At 49.6% G+C, this 15,751-nt stretch overlaps 2 protein-coding genes across 2 annotated transcripts; one reads left to right on the top strand and one right to left on the bottom strand.

The window, feature by feature from the left end:
- Positions 1–5,427: 5,427 nt before the first annotated feature.
- Positions 5,428–6,275, bottom strand: LOC119088119 (proline-rich protein 2-like). Its single transcript, XM_037206481.1, has 2 exons — positions 6,174–6,275; positions 5,428–6,105 (listed from the first exon to the last, which is right to left on the bottom strand). The coding sequence occupies exons 1-2, from the start codon at positions 6,273–6,275 to the stop codon at positions 5,428–5,430; spliced, it is 780 nt and encodes a 259-aa protein (XP_037062376.1).
- On the top strand, positions 6,112–9,210 carry Fzd8 (frizzled class receptor 8). The gene has a single exon (XM_028873195.2). The coding sequence runs from the start codon at positions 6,274–6,276 to the stop codon at positions 8,329–8,331; it is 2,058 nt and encodes a 685-aa protein (XP_028729028.1). The 5' UTR covers positions 6,112–6,273; the 3' UTR covers positions 8,332–9,210.
- Positions 9,211–15,751: the final 6,541 nt, after the last annotated feature.

Below are 15,751 nucleotides of genomic sequence, written 5' to 3'. Positions count from 1 at the left end.
CTTACACTATTAGCTTTCCCCTTCCCCTCTGCTGTCACCAGGTCCCAGCATCGCTTCAGCGCTCTCTTGAAGCTAAGGCTGGCACTGGCACACTCAGAGCAGGGTACTCTAAGAGGAAGCTGTTCTGCTTTCAGAGCAGACGTTTCCTTCTAAGGAGGTGGGGGCTCTGAGTACAGACACTTGCTACACCTCCTGCTCTGGCTGCTATCATTGGAAGTTGGACAAGAAGCTCCATGGGAAGCCAACAAGCCGGAAAGCAGGCCTGACATCTATAAATGACTTAAGGAACCAATACTGAGAGTCTTCCTTGTGGGTTGACTGAACTCTGAACTATCTCTCTTGGCCAAGCCAGTGTTTCTTAGGTCTTTATGGCACTTTAAATCTCCCAAACTAATGCATGATGAATCTCTCCTAAGGTGCATCTGGCCAATCTACTATGAGTGACCAAAAAAAAAAAAAAAATCATTTATTGTCTCTTAAGACATCCTAGAGCGATTATACAGTTACTTAGTGATGGTGTCATCTCCATTTCTAAAATGGCAGGTACATGTAAAGTGAGCACCAAATCGGGAGCTCTGTATGTGCCACCCAGAAACTGACACCCTCTTCACATGGACTTTGTCACACTAGACACAGTGAAAGTCCTTTTTCTGACAGGACTTTCTCTAGAGGGGAAGAAGCCTTAATAGAGCTTATGAAAACAGAAGAATTAAAAAAATATATACTGTTCCACTTCCTGTTGCAGGAACACGCCTCTGAGATCAATCAGTTTAAAAGGAGGAGACATTTACTTTGATTTAAGAGTCAGAAATTCTAGTCGCCCCCCCCCCCCATAACTGCTTGGTCCTACATGACAAGGTTGCACAGGACAGCACGGAGTATGTGCTGGAACAGAGTGCCTCACAGTGGTACAGAAGAAGAGAGAAGATACTGGGGACTCAAGATCCCCTCCAAGACCACAACCCCAATGACCTAACTTCCTTTTATCAGGTAGGTCCAGTCTCCTAAAGCTTCCACTGCATGTCAGTAACATCATGGTAGTGTGCAAACCTTTAATGTGCAGGTGTCTGGGCACACTGGAGACCAAACAACAGCGCCCCCTGTCCATTTAACCATAGATTGATGTAAGGCCAGTTCATCCTAGTTTTTCTTCTGTTTATGGAGAACTGAAGAACAGTGTCCTTGGAAAGACAGAATTTAAACATGTCAAGATTCATGACTATTCATATCCTCTAGCAATATAATGCTTGATCACTTTTCTGAAGGAAAACAAGCTCTTAAAAGAAACAATTGGTGTTAGGTACAACCTGAGAAATTTCATTAGCTATAAAATAATTCTCCATATACTTTTTGGAACATATCATTTTATTGGTATATTTTAGGCTCTCTCTTATGTCAAGATTTGCTTGTGTTTTGTTTTTGTTTTTTTATTTTTAAGATGGGGACACTTGTAGCCAAGCCTGGCCTCCAATTTGTTACATAGTTAAGGATGACTTTGAATTTCTGATTCTCTGTCACCTCCTCCCCCATGCTAAGATTACCGGTACGAGCATGTCTAGTATTGTGCACTGGTGGGGATAGATCACGTGTGTGCTGAGCAAATTATATACATCCAGCCCCGTTTTTACAGCATTAGGGATTGAACCCAGCATGTTGAGATGTTAGGTGGGTGCTCCACCATGGAGCAACACCCTCATATCATTTCCCCAGAAATGCTTAGATACCAGTAGGACACTACCGGGAGTCTCCAGAGTGTTCCATATTCTCTAAGCCTTTCTTCCCCAGATGTAGATGTGTACCTTTTAACTTGGCTATCATTGGCATATAGAATGTGCCCCAAATGGGCATCCTTAAACATTTTCAGGCCAAGGTGGACATGTGGTTAAAGGGAATAGTTAAGGGCTCCTTTGTAGCTAGAGTTTTCCTGCCTGGCCCACAGTCAGGACAAATCTCTCTCACCCGCCAATCCCACGGCCGCTCAGATCCAACTAAGTAAACAGAGACTTATATTGTTTACAAACTGTATGACCGTACCAGGCTTCTTGCTAACTGTTCTTATATCTTAAATTAATCCATTTCTATAAATCTATACCTTGCCACATGACTTGTGGCTTATCGGCATCTTCACATGCTGTTTGTCTTGGTGGCAGCTGGCAGTGTCTCTGACTCAGCCTTTCACTTCCCAGAATTCTTCTCCTCCTTGTCCCGCCTATACTTCCTCCTGCCTGACTACTGGCCAATCAGTGTTTTATTTACTAACCAATCAGAGCAACACATTTGCCATACAGAACATCCCACAGCACTCCTTCTTTTTCTGTCTTTTGTATTCCAGCTATGAGATAGGTTGTGCCACACACTCCCTGCAGTGGCTGTGTGGATTCACCACAAGATTATTGGGGCCAGCCACGGACAGAAACCTACAAAACCACGGGACAAGAGAACACTTTCTTCTCTAAGCAGGTTGTCTCCTGTCTCTAATAGGTATTAAATGGAAACATTTTTTTTTTTTTTGCCTTGTTTTGAAATTGACCCCAGGAACTTAAGAATCCTGTCTCCAAACTGCAACCACAGCAATAGTGATGGGAAGCTAATGCATTTGTAACTGTGCTGGAGGACAAGTAACTTGAACTTTCTGTTATCTATCATTCCTAAAACTATCTCCTACCCCTAAAATATAGCTGTGTTACATTTTTTAATCACTGTTTTCTTACACATACGCATGTAATGATTTTGGTTTCACTTATCGTGCCTGCCATTTTATATGCTCACTGGCTCCTGACACCACTCTTCCTCTGAAATACTAAGTAGCCCTTTAATAATAGTGTTAAATGCTATTGTTGTATTTTTCTCAATTAAAAGTCAATTTTCGTTCATTTTTACGTGTGGCTTGATGTCTCAAATCAGTCGTCTTCAAATAGCCCATGGTTTCGGAAAGTCTGAACTTTCGTCTGCTTGTTATTTCATGTGAAGTTAATATTCTTACCCAAACTTTCCACATTCCACATCCTCAAGCTTCATTTTGTCTCTAAAAATTTTTTAATGCCAATTAAAAGCCAAAATCAACTCTTTTCAGCCTCAGTTTTCAAATGTCAGTTTGTTTTACCTAACTCTATTCAATTTATATACTGTAATTCTAAACTTCAGTATTTGACATTTCTCTACTGAAGAAAAACAGTAGAAACTTCGCCAGCTGTGTGGCTCTTGGAAAGTTGGCTCCTCCCACCTGCGGTCTTGCGGGGGGGGGGGGTCCCGCGCCTGCGCAGTCTGGAGGCGCTGCCTCTGCCTGATCGCCTGGGTCCCCGATTGGTGTAGTGCTTGCGCCCGGTACAATGGGGGACAGCCCTGTGGGCACCCTGACAGTGCAGACATAGGTGAGTTTCCACATTCGAACTCACGCCCTGGAACTCGGACGGAGGGAGTTATCGACTGAAAAGTAAACAGCAACAAAGTAAAGACCGACTTGGCGTTTTTTTTTTTTTGCTCCTGGCCCGTGTTGTGCTGAATCAGCTAACTTCACAGAAGCTTTGAATTCTGGATTCTAGAAGAGTTTAGTTCTTGTTTCCAAGAGTAGGAAATGTGCTTTCACTATGAGAAGGTACTAAGTAGATTTTAACTTTAAGATGATAAATATAAAAAAAAAAAAAGCTGGTGAGGTGTACCTATTAACCCAGCAGTCTTGTTTGGGAGGGCGAGAGCCTGCTGGAAACTGCAGGGGCGGTGTTTCTGCGGGCCTGCAGAAGGCGCAATTCCTAAGAGGCTGCTGCACTGAGCCGCCGAGAGCCGGAGGAAGACACGGAGTACTATAACTCACCAGACACCAAGGTCGCTCATTTTGTTTTGCCACAAGGTTGTTTCTCTGTAGATAACTGCTATCTTCCCCCATTACCACCACCACCACTCCACCCCCGAGCTTGCAGGGCCTGAAATGGACCTGCAGTCTGCCTCTATCCCTGCGCAACTTTTGTTCGCTACTTCCACTTGGTCCTGGTATGAAATCGGACAAAGAGCAAAAATCCTGAAACAAAAAGAAAGGAAGGAAAGGAGGGAGGGGGAAGAGGAGGAGAGGGAGGAGAAGAGAGAGGGGGAGGAAGGGAGGGAGGGGAGGAAAGGGAGGAAGGGAGGGAGGGAGAGAGAGGGAGGAAGAGAGAGAGAGAGAGAGAGAGAGAGAGAGAGAGAGAGAGAGAGAGAGAGAGAGAGAGAGAGAGAGAGAGACCGCGCGCCTGCCACCCTCCTGGCTATATCTGAAATGCTTATTCCCGAGATTACAGTAATTACAGCCGCAGCATGAGTTCCATACAAGCGCTAAATGAAACAGCACATCAATTAAAAAATAAACACTCCATTCTAGGAGAAAGACAACCCCCTGGGACGTCCTAACAAGCGTAAATGAACCTGCCAAGCCCTGGCCCCTCACACCCCCTCCCTTCTTAAGGTGGACGCTGAAAGCGCTGGCGGCTGCTGAGGGCTCCTCCAATTCTTGTGTGTGGAGCGCGGTACGGGTCCCCGCGTTCCCTCTAGGGCGCAGCCCCGCCTCTCACAGAAGAAAAGGAGGCGCTTACAAACACATGTAAGTTTTTAGGTAGACCAGTGTATGTCTTAAAAGTAGCAAGCGAATTGGGAATGCAGTGGTAGTTGTCAGTGTGTCTCAGTAAGTTTGTGTTTGTCTTTGAAAGGAGGAACTGGGTCCACGTGCTTCATATATTTATATATTTTGTCTCATCCAAAGATCAACCTCCCCAATGACATCTGTTTTGATCACTCCCCGCTTTCTAGGTATGGAATTGAGGTGCCCCAGATCACACAGCAATGGACACTTACGTACCGCGCCCCTTGCACGCTGGCAGAGCTCCCAAGTACTCAGTGGGCTGCCCTTAACCAAACCTGATCATCTAGATGCAACAGAAGTCGCACAATATTCCCCAAATCTCCAAGTCTGAAAAGCCCTCTCGTTATGAGAATCCCAAGAGGACATCCCTCCCTAAATACCCCAGCTCGCATCTGGACCAGCCTTGGAGCCCTCATTGAGCTTCTGAGGCCCTCCAGAACCAGCAGGTATTGCCCGTGGACCGAGACTAGCTGGATCTTGACAGGTTCAGAGATCCATGGGAGGTTGCACACACTGCCAAAACACTGTCCCAGTCCCCAAGTGCAGACTAAGAAAAATGAGACCAAGATCTCTGAAGCGCTGAGCTCTGTGGGGACAGTCTAGGTAAATGCTCAGTTCGTGCGGTCAATCCCAAGGTGACCAAACTCTCCATCCGCCCAAAGCCAGGCAGAAAAGCAGTCGCGAAACTACGGACTTCCTTAAGGAAGGCTGAGCCTTGAGAGCGCATAGACTCCGCCCTGTCGCCCAGTGATTGGTGATCCCAGAAGGGGGCGGAGACCGAATGCAGGCTGTATAAATATTCATGAGCCGGCCTGGAGGCGCTAGGCGACTGGAGCCGGGAAGTTGGGCGAAGGGCGCAGCTCCTGCCGAGTAGGAGGAGGAGGAGGAGGAGGCGGCTGCTGGCGCGGACCACGGCCCTCAGGTGTCCCCCTCCGCCTTTTGCTCTGTATTTGTTTGTCGGTCTCGCAAGAAGGCACAGCCTGCACCCTGCCCGACCGCGGCCAGAACGCGACGCGGACTTTCGGCGGCGGCAGATGCAAGAGGACTGACTGAGACCGACGCGGGAGTGAGAAGGCAGCGGCCTGCCCAGCGGAGGGCCCGGAACTCTGGCAGCGGCGGCGCGGCCTGGGACGGACATGAACCCTCGGGCCCCGAAGAGGGGCCGCTAGGTCTGACCCCAGAGGCGAGCGGCCAGGCACAGCCATCTTGACTGCGGCCCGAAAGGAAACTTGCTGCTGCGCGCCGCCCTCTGAGCCTTCGCTGCTGGGCGCCAAGCGAAGTGGCTGGGCGTGCAGGAGGACCGGCGCGAGCTCTGGACGATGTGCCCAGGGGCCACCACTCGGCTCCGGGAGGACTGAGTGCGACCCAGAGGGCGTAGGGCAGACCCTGTGGAACTGTGGCGCGCCTGCGGTCACCCTCGCCCCAGGAGAGGCACGGGGTCGGGGGGGGGGAGGGCCGGACGACTTCTGCCTAAGCTTCCGACCCTGCTGCCACCGACGCTGCCCAAGAAAGGGCTAGATCGTTGGCAGATTCTCCGCTCCTCTGGGAGAAGCAACACAAGACCCGCTGGTCGCCTGCTTTCCCTTTCCTCCGATTCCTCGCTGGGTCCCCTAGGGCCCTTCTGCGCGCCGCCTAGAGGAGGAGGACGTGGGGCCGCGGCGCGCAGCATGGAGTGGGGTTACCTGTTGGAAGTGACCTCGCTGCTAGCCGCCTTGGCGCTGCTGCAGCGCTCGAGCGGCGCCGCCGCCGCTTCGGCCAAGGAGCTGGCGTGCCAAGAGATCACGGTGCCGCTGTGCAAGGGCATCGGTTACAACTACACCTACATGCCCAACCAGTTCAACCACGACACCCAAGACGAGGCGGGCCTGGAAGTGCACCAATTCTGGCCGCTGGTGGAGATCCAGTGCTCCCCCGACCTCAAGTTCTTTCTGTGCAGCATGTACACGCCCATCTGCCTGGAAGACTACAAGAAGCCTCTGCCGCCTTGCCGCTCGGTGTGCGAACGCGCCAAGGCCGGCTGCGCGCCGCTCATGCGCCAGTACGGCTTCGCCTGGCCTGACCGCATGCGCTGCGATCGGCTGCCGGAGCAGGGCAACCCCGACACGCTGTGCATGGACTACAACCGCACCGACCTCACCACGGCCGCGCCCAGCCCACCGCGCCGCCTGCCGCCGCCGCCGCCCGGCGAGCAGCCGCCCTCCGGCAGCGGCCACGGCCGCCCGCCAGGGGCCAGGCCCCCACACCGTGGCGGCGGCAGCAGGGGCGGCGGGGACACGGCGGCTGCGCCCCCCTCGCGCGGCGGGAAAGCGAGGCCCCCTAGTGGTGGCGCGGCTCCCTGCGAGCCCGGGTGCCAGTGCCGCGCGCCGATGGTGAGCGTGTCCAGCGAACGCCACCCCCTCTACAACCGCGTCAAGACCGGCCAGATCGCCAACTGCGCGCTGCCCTGCCACAACCCCTTCTTCAGCCAGGATGAGCGCGCCTTCACCGTCTTCTGGATCGGCCTGTGGTCGGTGCTCTGCTTCGTCTCCACCTTCGCCACCGTCTCCACCTTCCTCATCGATATGGAGCGCTTCAAGTACCCGGAACGGCCCATCATCTTCCTCTCCGCCTGCTACCTCTTCGTGTCGGTCGGGTACCTGGTGCGCCTGGTGGCAGGACACGAGAAAGTGGCCTGCAGCGGTGGCGCTCCGGGTGCGGGAGGAGCTGGGGGTGCTGGCGGCGCGGCGGCTGCGGCGGGCGCGGGGGCGGCGGGAGCGGGGGCGAGCGGCCCGGGCGCGCGCGGCGAGTACGAGGAGCTGGGAGCAGTGGAGCAGCACGTGCGCTATGAGACCACCGGCCCCGCGCTGTGCACGGTGGTCTTCCTCCTCGTCTACTTCTTTGGCATGGCCAGCTCCATCTGGTGGGTGATCCTGTCGCTCACGTGGTTCCTGGCGGCTGGCATGAAGTGGGGCAACGAGGCCATCGCAGGCTACTCGCAGTACTTCCACCTGGCCGCGTGGCTGGTGCCCAGCGTCAAGTCCATCGCGGTGCTGGCGCTCAGCTCCGTGGACGGTGACCCGGTGGCGGGCATCTGCTACGTGGGCAACCAGAGCCTCGACAACCTGCGCGGCTTCGTGCTGGCGCCGCTGGTCATCTACCTCTTCATTGGCACCATGTTTCTGTTGGCTGGTTTCGTGTCGCTGTTCCGAATCCGCTCGGTCATCAAGCAGCAAGGAGGCCCAACCAAGACGCACAAGCTAGAGAAGCTCATGATCCGCCTGGGCCTCTTCACCGTGCTCTACACGGTGCCCGCCGCCGTCGTTGTCGCCTGCCTTTTCTATGAGCAGCACAACCGTCCGCGCTGGGAGGCCACTCACAACTGCCCCTGTCTTCGGGACCTGCAGCCCGACCAGGCGCGCAGGCCCGATTACGCGGTCTTCATGCTAAAGTACTTCATGTGCCTGGTGGTGGGCATCACGTCGGGTGTATGGGTCTGGTCGGGCAAGACTCTGGAGTCTTGGCGCGCGCTGTGCACTCGCTGCTGCTGGGCCAGCAAGGGCGCAGCAGTAGGCGCGGGAGCCGGGGGCGGCGGCCCGGGGGGCGGCGGGCCCGGGCCCGGCGGGGGTGGGGGACCTGGCGGAGGCGGGGGATCCCTCTACAGCGACGTCAGCACCGGCCTGACGTGGCGGTCTGGCACGGCCAGCTCCGTGTCTTACCCTAAGCAGATGCCATTGTCCCAGGTCTGAACCCTGAGCAGACGCCCAGAAGGGGCGGAGAGGGGTGGGGGATGGGGAGCTCGAGGGCGGCGAAGGGACCCCAGACCGGCCGGGGTTCCCACCCCTTCACCGTGTTGATTGCTATTAGCATGATAATGAACTCTTAATGGTATCCATTAGCCGCTGGGACTTAAAGGACTCCCTTAGAACAAAGTACCTGGCATTGAAGCCTCCCAGACCCAACCCCTCCCCTCCGACGCTCCGGAGCGCCTCCCCCAGGCAATGGTTTCAGCCGGCTAGGAGAGTTGGAACCCTCCTGGGTTGAGCCTTGAGGTCAAGCTACAGACTTCTCCCGAGGGACCGCTTCACCCTCGACCCCGCCTGCATAAATTCACTCCTCATACCCCCTAGAGGAGGGACGACTGCTACCTTGTGGGATTGCACGGTTTGGGTATTCTTAATGACCAGGCAAATGCCTTAAATAAACAAGAAATGTCTTAATTATACGCCCCAAGTAAATACGGGTTTCTTACATTAGAGGATGTATTTATATAATTATTTGTTAAATTGTAAAAAAGAAAAAAAAAGAAAAAGTGTAAAATATGTATATATCCAAAGATATACAACGTGTACATTATTTGTAAAAAGTTTAGAGGCTACCCCTGTAAGAACAAATATAAGTATTCTATTTTGTCAATAAAATGACTTTTGATAAATGATTTAAATACTACCCTGTCCCCCGACTCTTCTGAACTGTTCCCCTTGTGCTTGCTGAGGACATGTGGGGAAATGGACATTTTCTGGCTTGCCATTCTGTACACTGACTTTAGGCATGGAGACAATTACCTGTTAACCTCTAGTTCTTAAACTGTTAGCCAAGTAAATGTCATTGTTGAATTGAAATCAAAATTGCGTTTTTTGCACTTTCCCCAAAGATGTTGTTTTTCATGGTCTCTCCTTGCTGACCTCTGAGTGACAGCTCATCTTGGTGTGGTGTGTGTGTGTGTGTGTGTGTGTGTGTGTGTGTGTGTGTGTGTATGGACAGATTGCAAAGGCGGCCATTCCACTCAGCCTGTTTATTTGGCTGGTAGAATGTCACTTAAGTTGAAACAGCAGCCCTATGTGAGTATCTCCTGTCTGTGATTTTTTTTTTTTTTTTTTTTTTTTAAAGCCCTGACCTTTTACAGACCTGGCCACACTCTGAAATGTGGAGGTTAGTATTTGAAGCCACGGGTCACCTCTACACTGGAAGTCACTTGACAATCTGGGGTAGCAGGGCAGGTGCCGGCTAACAAATTAAACGAATGGGTTAACTTCTTAATGGCGCTCCGTGCTTGTGTATTCCAAGTGTGCTGCTTTTCCTGGAGAAAAAAGCTATTGTTCCTCTGTCAAGACTAAGCTAATTTATTTGAACAGAAGGCTGTTGAATCAGCAGAAGAATGCGCTGGCAATTGTTGAACTTTTTACCTGTCTGCCCAGTGGCTCCGCACATCATTCCTTTAAGAGGAGCTAAATGAATAGGGTTAATCTGTAGGGAACTTGGTCTTTTGAGTTTGAAAAACTTTGATCTTTTCTCCTCTCCGAATGTGCTGTGTAGTCTGAAGTTTCTTTCCCTGCTGCCTGGCTCCTCTTGGTGCAGACCAATTGGCCACCGCAGAGCCTGAACGCTCTTCCATTAAAGGGATGTGGGACTTTTACTTTAAAAAGGAGAGGGAGAGAGGGAGACGAAGACTTGTAACAGTTAGTGAAGACCAGAGGCGCAAGTGCGCTCAGCCTTTTCAACAGCTTTCCAGGGCTTTGTTAGCCAGCCCGCAGGCAGCTAGGCCTGGGCTGTGCATTATAGAAAAGGCTCTGAATGCCCCACAGGTGGTCCGTGCACATAATCCCCCAATTTAAAGCGGTTTCCTTTGCTGGACAATTGCATTACAAAACTCCCTTCTTTTTCACTCCTAATTGAACCAATGAACTATTATAAACTACAAGTTTTCCTTAAAAAAAAAAATCCTCAGCGCCGAAATTCTATTGACTAAATGCTGGCAAATTTTCTGAACTGGACCTTTCAAACCACTTGCAGGAAATGCTTCTTCACTAGATATTTTTCAGAAATTTTTCTTCCTTAGGCTTTTTAATTTCTGGAAAATTAGCAATAATTTAAAAGTAATTGGTAAGGTTGTATGTTCATACTGAAAAGATAGCCCCAGGTCCCTTATTAACCTGTCAATCAAGATAAGAAACTGGCAGCTACCCTGCTAATAACTGGGGTCCAGCATTGTGGATAAGGAGGGGCCCTGGGCGCCCTTCTTAGATGTTTGGTTTTCCTTTAGTGACTAAAATTCTGTACTAATAAGAAGAAAACTACTTCTTTCATTGATCTTCTTTATTGAAGAAGCATTTTTTTTATTTTCTATTCCCTTCCAGAGTCGTTGTTTGTGTAAACTGGATTCTTAAAATTAGTTCTGTAACGTAGATACATGCTTCAGCTGTCATGCCCATCTTACCTAGAAAAGTTGGGCCCCTTGCCAGCAGTTTTATTCATGAAATAATTGCTGATTTGTGACCTGGGTACCTACATGCACCCATGCACCCATCTAACCTACACACGACTGGGATGCTGTGTGTGTGTAAACTGGCCGTGAACTCTGCATCTTCAGTAAAAGGTCAAAGTTGGGGACAGGGCTTTATCATGTGCAGAAAAGAAAGAAGCTACCAGCTAACTTGCTGATTTCTCTGACATAATGGTATTCTTGGTGACAACTCAACTATGAATGACTTTGGGGAGCTGCCACACCTTTGAAGCTTTTAACTCATTTGTTTTCCATATTTCCTTAGAAAATGCCATATGTGATAGCTTTTACAAGATGGCCGGAAGTGTGTACAACTTCACAAACGTATGAATCAAGGGAAAGCACTGTTTCCACTCTGAGGGCCTTCAGTGAAAAGGCCTGCTGCTGTAATCGGCAGACTGACTGGGTTCGGGGGCCGCACCGAACCACAAGGCTAGTTCTTGGCTCTGAAAGCTGAAACATGAGTCAAAAGTTGTCAGCACCCAAAGGATACTTAAAGTTGATGGTGGGGTAGGGAAAGTAAAGAAGGACCCTTCTGGGCCCATGTGCCTTAAACGAATGGCAGGGTGATTACTCAGATACCACTTCAAGCTAGGTAGCCTGTCCTTAACTACTACATTTAAAACGTGTTAAGACTTATCGAATATTTGAAGGTAGACAATGTGGTTGTTGTGTGCCCAGATCGAAGTAAATAAAATCTAATGTGATTAACACCACCAGGAAACCAAAGCTTTGTTGAAGTCACTTGCGGGAGGAATCTTGCTGAATACTTTGTGTTTTGTTTTTTTGGTTTGGTTTGGGTTTTTTTTGTTTGTTTGTTTGCTTTTTTGCTCTGTAATAAAGGCAACCTGGAAGTACCATAAACAGAAGGTGGGAAAGTTAATAGAAAAGCAGACTGTGTCGCATCCTCATTTCTTCCCCTCCTCACTGGCTGTGCTGTGGGCACCTGTAACACTTCAAAGTTTGAGGAGAGGAAATCAGATTGTCTTATTAAAAGGAAATCACACAGAGCCCATTGCAGAACAGGATCAATTTAAAGAGCCCTGCAAACATTTTGCTGAGGTTCAAAACAAGGGCAAGGAATTCGTTATCTGTTTCAAAAGGTCGATACTATACTGCCATCTTGTGGTCCGACCGGTTCCAGGGCCTGCAGGAGAGAGAAGTTCCTTCATGGGTTTCTTGATTGAAAAACCAAGATGGAGTTTTTCCAGAGCTTGCACAAGATGCGCAAAGCCCTGGGTTCGATCCCCAGCCCTGCATAATCTAAGTGTAGTGACACATGTCTGTGACCCCATCACTCAGGAAAAGGAGGCATCAGGAGTTCAAAGTCATCATCAGCCAGAAATAGAGTTCAAATCAACCTTGGACTAGAGACTCTGAAAAAATACAATCTTGATTGAGAGTGTTGGCTGTGTTTCTCAGTAGACCTGCACACATTTGCTCTTTTGACTCTCTATATAGCCATTTTCTTAAGAAAACCCCCTTGACTTGCCTCAGTGCAAGGTGCCACAAGACATCCCTGCCACACAGTCATAATTTTATTAACCTCGATTGAATTCAATTTTCCCGTGTTGAAGTCCAAAGCAGTAAGCTCTAAAACATATTTTTTTTTAATTATTTTTATTCAGTGAATGACAACAGGTCAAATAGGTAATGCCCCACATCCATGGCAAAACAGTTTTCTTGCTTCCCAATGTATTGGTTCACACTTTCCTTGGAGAGAGGCAGATCTGCTGGTCCACGGGATGTCCTTCAGAGCCACACAAGGATGCACTCCGCTGTCAGCCACCCAGGTGCTGGGGAACACACCAAGGAGGGAGCACTACACTGGAGGAGGAGGCTGACGTGGGGGTGGGGTGAGCAAGTGCTTTGGCTTGCTCTAGCTCTCCTGGACGGATGACATAATGGGCGACCAGGCCGGTGGAGGACTAGGTGAGGCCTGCCTCAGCAAACCCGCATACCGTGATTTCCCGATTGCAGTGCCTCCCCGAGGGCAGCAGAAGGGTGACTGTTCTGCCACTTGGGGACCAAGCATTCAAAGACAGGGCCGATGGGGGCCATTCTTGTTCAAAGGACCACAGGTCAGACACAGTCCTTGCCTCAGGGTTGGCAGAAAGTAATTGCTGCGCTTGCGCAAGATCACGCCATCCAGAGCCCAGCAGAGCCTAGAACTCACCAGGACTGCTTGTCCTTCCTGTCTCTGTAGGCCTGTTCCCACACCCGCTCTTCCGTCTAAAGTCCATCCCTGTGGGTGCTCATATCTAAAGAGTCAGCCCCTCGGGGTCCCCGAGTATCTCATTAGAGTCCCACACGTTCCCCCTGGTCGGCAAGATCTTCTGTGAAAGGCTTGACTCTTGGGCCCTCGGCGGACTGAGGAGTGTACTCTCTTGAGTCCTCACAACTCTTGTTCCCCATGGAGACTTCACTGGAGAGAAAGGCTAGATGTGGAAAAGGCACGGGCCTTTCAGAAAGTGCCTCAGTGGGCTAGGGAAGGCAGTGATGACCAGCCCTTCCTCCTTGGTGCTAGGGGGTTGGGGGTTGGGGCAGAAGGGCCTCTGAAGTGCCAAGGAACTAACACACAGGAAACAGCTGGAGCAGGGGACCACACAGCAGTCTTCCACAGGCTGTAACCGTGGAAGTGTTCTGAGCGGAAGGCGGTACCTGGAAAGGACAGACACTAACCAGAGAAAGATGGAGAGAAAGAAAGTGAAGATAAAATGCCAAGGCCCAGCACAGCTGGAACGAGTGTGAACTAATAGCTAACTGTGCATGGCTTTGCAAGCCTCGGGGACAGCCGTTATTTACATTGCTTTATTTAATCCTCTAGGGAATTATACACTAAACTAGAAAACCCGTGTCTGCTGTTCTGCTCCCATAAAACCTGTTCCTAATTACACCGGGCCCCAGCGGCAGTTCCTAATTCTGCTCACTTGTCAGAAGCCCTGGGAGTGATTTTTTTTAAAACCGCTGAAGCCAAAGCCCATGGTGGTGGCACATGCCTATAGTCCCCACAGTCAGAAGACCGAGTCAGAGCCTAGGATGCTCAAAAAGACTAAACGCATGCCTGGGGAAGTAGCTCAGTTTGTAGAGTGCATGCCTAGCATACACAAAGATCTGGGTTCGACACCAGCATATGTGTACAACCCTGCCACTCAGGAGGCAGAGTTATGGGGATCAGAAGTCAAAGGACATCCTTTCTCAAAACAAATGAACAAATGGAAAAAAAAAAAAATACCCCACTGCTATCCAAGCTGCATCCCAGACCAATAGATTTAGAGATTGATTTTAGGGAGTCCATCTGAGAATTAAACATTTTTTTTTTAAACTACTGCTGGCAACTCTGATGAAAATCAGTAGATATGATTGCATATGCCATCATCCCAAATAAAATAAATAATCATAAACGGAGATTATCAGCTGGGTGTGGTGGTGCGTGCCTTCAGTCTCAGCACTCAAGAGGTAGAGATAGGTGGGTTTCTGTGGGTTCAAGGCCAGCCCGGTCTACATAGTGAGTTCCAGGCCAGCTAACACTGTACAGTGAGAATCAATCTCAAGAAAGAAAAAAGAAAAAAAAAAGAAATTATTGGTACTTAGAATAGTGATATTTTTCCTGTCACTGAGAAGTAATTTTTATTAGTACATATTAATAATAATTCGTTTCATTATTATATCTTCATACATGTAAATAATATATTTTGATCATATTTCTCTCACACACACACACCTTCCTTAGCCCTTTTTGTCTCCTACTTCTGAGAGGTAGATTTTGGAAGAAAGCAAGAGTGCCCCCATCTGGTACAAAGGTGGAACTTCAGGCTTTGTTAGTGTTGACTACAGGCAGAGCAAGCATGTATTATAGTATTTCTCACCTGTAATAAAACAAAGAATTATGTACACAGGTCACACGATCTGTTAAACTTATGAGCCTGTGAGTAACATGCAATCTTAATATGTTAATTAGTGAAATTAAGAAGTATCCCATTTTGTTTAGTAAATGTGTGTTTACTGAAACCAGATCAGCTAGAGGTGACAACCAGCACTGTGCCCTGGGAGGGACATGACTCTCCAGTGCCAGGGACAAAACCAGCAGTGAGGTGGGGGTCACCACCTCTCTGTCTCCTCTAACTCTGAAATGTCACCACAGCTCTGCAGCTACAGGAAAACACTTTGTGAAGTGCAGAAATCCATTCTTCCTCTGAGTTCCTCACCAAAGGCCCAGAAAGTGAGGTTTGCTTTTGCAGCCAAACCCTGGCGTTTTGCTAACTGCATAGCATGCTTGCTTTCAGCTCTTACCTGCTACACTTAACTCTAATCCTGTGGGAGAAAGCCTAGCTGCAGAAACCCACCAGCGGGGTGCAGGCTTTTTGAGATGCTGCTATCTGCTGATGTCCAACAGCAATTAACTGAGTATTTCAAGTCGCTAAGGAGAGGCTCTCAGAAACCTCCAACAAGAGATGCTGACTGCTTAAACTGACTGCAATAGTTTAGACTTTAAGTAGTCCCCAAAGGTCCGTGTGTTAAAACTCTGGTCTCTGCTGTGGATATCGCTCTATATAAATAAAACACTGATTGGCCAGTGACCAGGCAGGAAGTATAGGCGGGCAAAGAGAGAGGAGAATTGAGGAAGGAGGAAGGAAAGGAGAGACCGCCTGGAGCCGCCGCCAGGACAAGGAAGATGTAAGGTACCGGTAAGCCACGAGCCACATGGCAAAGTAAGATTAATAGAAATGGGCTAAATATAAGAGTAAGAGCTAAACAACGATAGGCCTGAGCTAATGGCCAAGCAGTTTAAATAATGTAAGAGTCTGTGTGTTTATTTTATAAGTGGGCTCTGGGACTGGCGGGACTTGGCGGTGGGAACTGGAGAGAAATTCTCCAGCAACAGG

This window comes from Peromyscus leucopus, chromosome 5 (assembly GCF_004664715.2).
Source record: "Peromyscus leucopus breed LL Stock chromosome 5, UCI_PerLeu_2.1, whole genome shotgun sequence".
Lineage (NCBI taxonomy): Eukaryota > Metazoa > Chordata > Mammalia > Rodentia > Cricetidae > Peromyscus > Peromyscus leucopus.
The sequence above is the reverse complement of the archived record's forward strand: the minus strand, read 5'-3'. Positions and strand labels throughout refer to the sequence as shown.

Excerpts from the sequence above, each read along its gene's own strand:
- Fzd8 (XM_028873195.2), top strand. The coding sequence starts at position 6,274 with ATGGAGTGGGGTTACCTGTTGGAAGTGACCTCGCTGCTAGCCGCCTTG.
- LOC119088119 (XM_037206481.1), bottom strand. The coding sequence starts at position 6,275 with ATGCTGCGCGCCGCGGCCCCACGTCCTCCTCCTCTAGGCGGCGCGCAG. Across the intron at positions 6,106-6,173 it reads AAAGGGAAAGCAGGCGACCA|CGTCGGTGGCAGCAGGGTCG; the intron begins GCGGGTCTTGTG and ends TTTCTTGGGCAG.